Source organism: Cuculus canorus, chromosome 26 (assembly GCF_017976375.1).
Source record: "Cuculus canorus isolate bCucCan1 chromosome 26, bCucCan1.pri, whole genome shotgun sequence".
In the NCBI taxonomy this organism is placed as follows: Eukaryota; Metazoa; Chordata; class Aves; order Cuculiformes; family Cuculidae; genus Cuculus; species Cuculus canorus.
Window position 1 is genome coordinate 5,041,845 of NC_071426.1, and position 2,111 is coordinate 5,043,955.

General features: G+C 46.0%; 1 protein-coding gene across 1 annotated transcript; it reads right to left on the reverse strand.

Annotated features, from left to right (window-relative positions):
• Positions 1-116: 116 nt before the first annotated feature.
• LOC128854645 (olfactory receptor 49-like) lies at positions 117-2,111 on the reverse strand. The gene has a single exon (XM_054088777.1). It carries the CDS (start codon positions 1,131-1,133, stop codon positions 117-119), a length of 1,017 nt encoding a protein of 338 aa, XP_053944752.1. The 5' UTR covers positions 1,134-2,111.

Genomic DNA, 2,111 nt, shown 5'->3' on the forward strand with positions numbered 1-2,111 from the left:
CGTTCCGGACGAAGGTAGAGACCACCCCGGTGGACAGACAAGTGCATGGCTCAGTGTCGAGGCAGATTTGGAGGCCCATACACAGGCACTGATATTATTGGAAGTATGACAGCAGATCAGTGGAATCGCTGTCCAGAAATGCATCGGAATAAGTGGAAAAGCTGCATTGTTGCATGGGCGATGGCTTTGTTCAGGGCCTGTATCACAGTCTTGTTTCTAAGACTGTAGATGAAGGGATTTAAGAATGGGTACAGAACAGTGTTCAGCAAAGCTACAATTCTGTTGGTCTCTAAGGGAACATCTCCTGAAGGACATGCATAGAGAGCAATGCAGCTCCCATATACGATAGCTAAGGTGGTGAGATGGGAAGAACATGTGGTAAAAGCTTTATTCCTCCCAGAGGCTGCTGGAAGATGCAGAATACAAGAAAGGATGCGTGTGTAGGATGCCAGAGTTAAACATAAGGAACCCAGCATGACAAATGACAAGAAAACAGAGTCTGTTTTCCAAAGCAGACTGGTGTCAGAGCAGGACAGTTTGAATAAGGGGGAGTTGTCACAGAAGAAATGGTGGATCTTGTTTGAGCCACAGAAAGTCAACTGATAGAGGAGAACCAGGCGGTAACTGAAGAGTGTGAGGCTTATGACCCAAGCTGCAACAACTAAGTAGATGCAGAGCTGAGGCTTCATGATGGCAGCATAATGCAAAGGTTGGCAGATAGCAACATAGCGATCAAAGGACATGACAACAAGCAGAACAAACTCTGTACAGCCCAGGGCAAAATAGAAATAGGATTGAGCAAAGCAGGTGCCTAGTGAAATCGTTCTCCTTCCAAAACCCAGGATCACAAACAACTTGATACTTGTGGAGGATGTGAACCAGATTTCCAGGAAGGCCAAACTGCTGATGAAAAAGTGCATGGGGGTTTGCAGGTGGTGATCCACACACACAAGGAAGATGATGGTTGCATTCCCGATCACTGTTGTCAGGTACATGAGCAGAATGACCAGAGAGAGAAATAGCTGCAGTCTTTGGGTGAGCCCTGAGAAACCGTCTAGGATGAACTCAGTAACTGCAGTTCCATTTCCTGGACCCATGCTGTACTTCAGTTCAACCTGCCGAGACAGGAACATGGCAAAACCACAAGTGTGACAATGTCACAGTCTGCATGAGAGGTTTGAGCCTTTCTTCTCTGCTACTTTCCTTTCTTTCAGTCTCCCTACGTAACACAGACAGAGATGGTCCTGCAGGCATTTCTCACTCCCTGTTTTTTTTTCTGTTCCCCATTTCAGGTAGAGAATTTGTTGTCTTCATTCTACTTTTCTCAGACACCCGTAAAGGGTTCTTTCTCCAGAACAGAGGACTTTAAAGAGGCTGACAGCTATTCCACCTCATTCCTAGGAAATTCCAAATTCACTCAGACCTATTCCAAACATCTGTCGCACCCACGTGCCCAACTCATCTCTTCTACTGCACAAATGCTCACCTATCAAACAATCCCAATATGAACGCTGAAAGCATTCATCCCACTTTTCAGTACTTGCCTTTTTGGACCAGGAATCCCTGTGTATTTCAAACCCAGCAATACTAAGTGTCTCTTCCGTAATCCCCTGCTTTCTCCCACAGCTTCTTGCTCTCCGTTACTTCAGAAAGGGGGACAAGAAGGTGGAATAGGAACCAAGCACAAGTTGTCTTCTTCAGTACTGTAAATCATGACAGCAGTTTATGATTCCACGTGGTCTGTCTCTCAGTCTCAGCTGACATCTGTCTGCACGGCAACACAGCTCTTTCCAAACAGTTGCTCATTGCTCTCACTGTCGAGTGTCCCGACCTGAATGCAGAGAAGAAAACTGCACCTGGGAGGTATTTGTAACCTGTCTTTTGCTTTCCAATTACAGACTGGGAGGACCTCACCTCTGGAGTTTTCTCTTGCCCCTGCTGACTCTGAAGGGAGTCTGGGGAAAACAGGTTCTCAAAGGCGCCCGCAGTGAGGTAGATGAAACTCACCGTTCCAGCCCCAAATCTCTGCTTCATTAAGTCATTATGTTTATAGAACCAATAGACATATCTCACAGAAGGAAGCACAAGAAAAATACGTGCAATAAAGACTG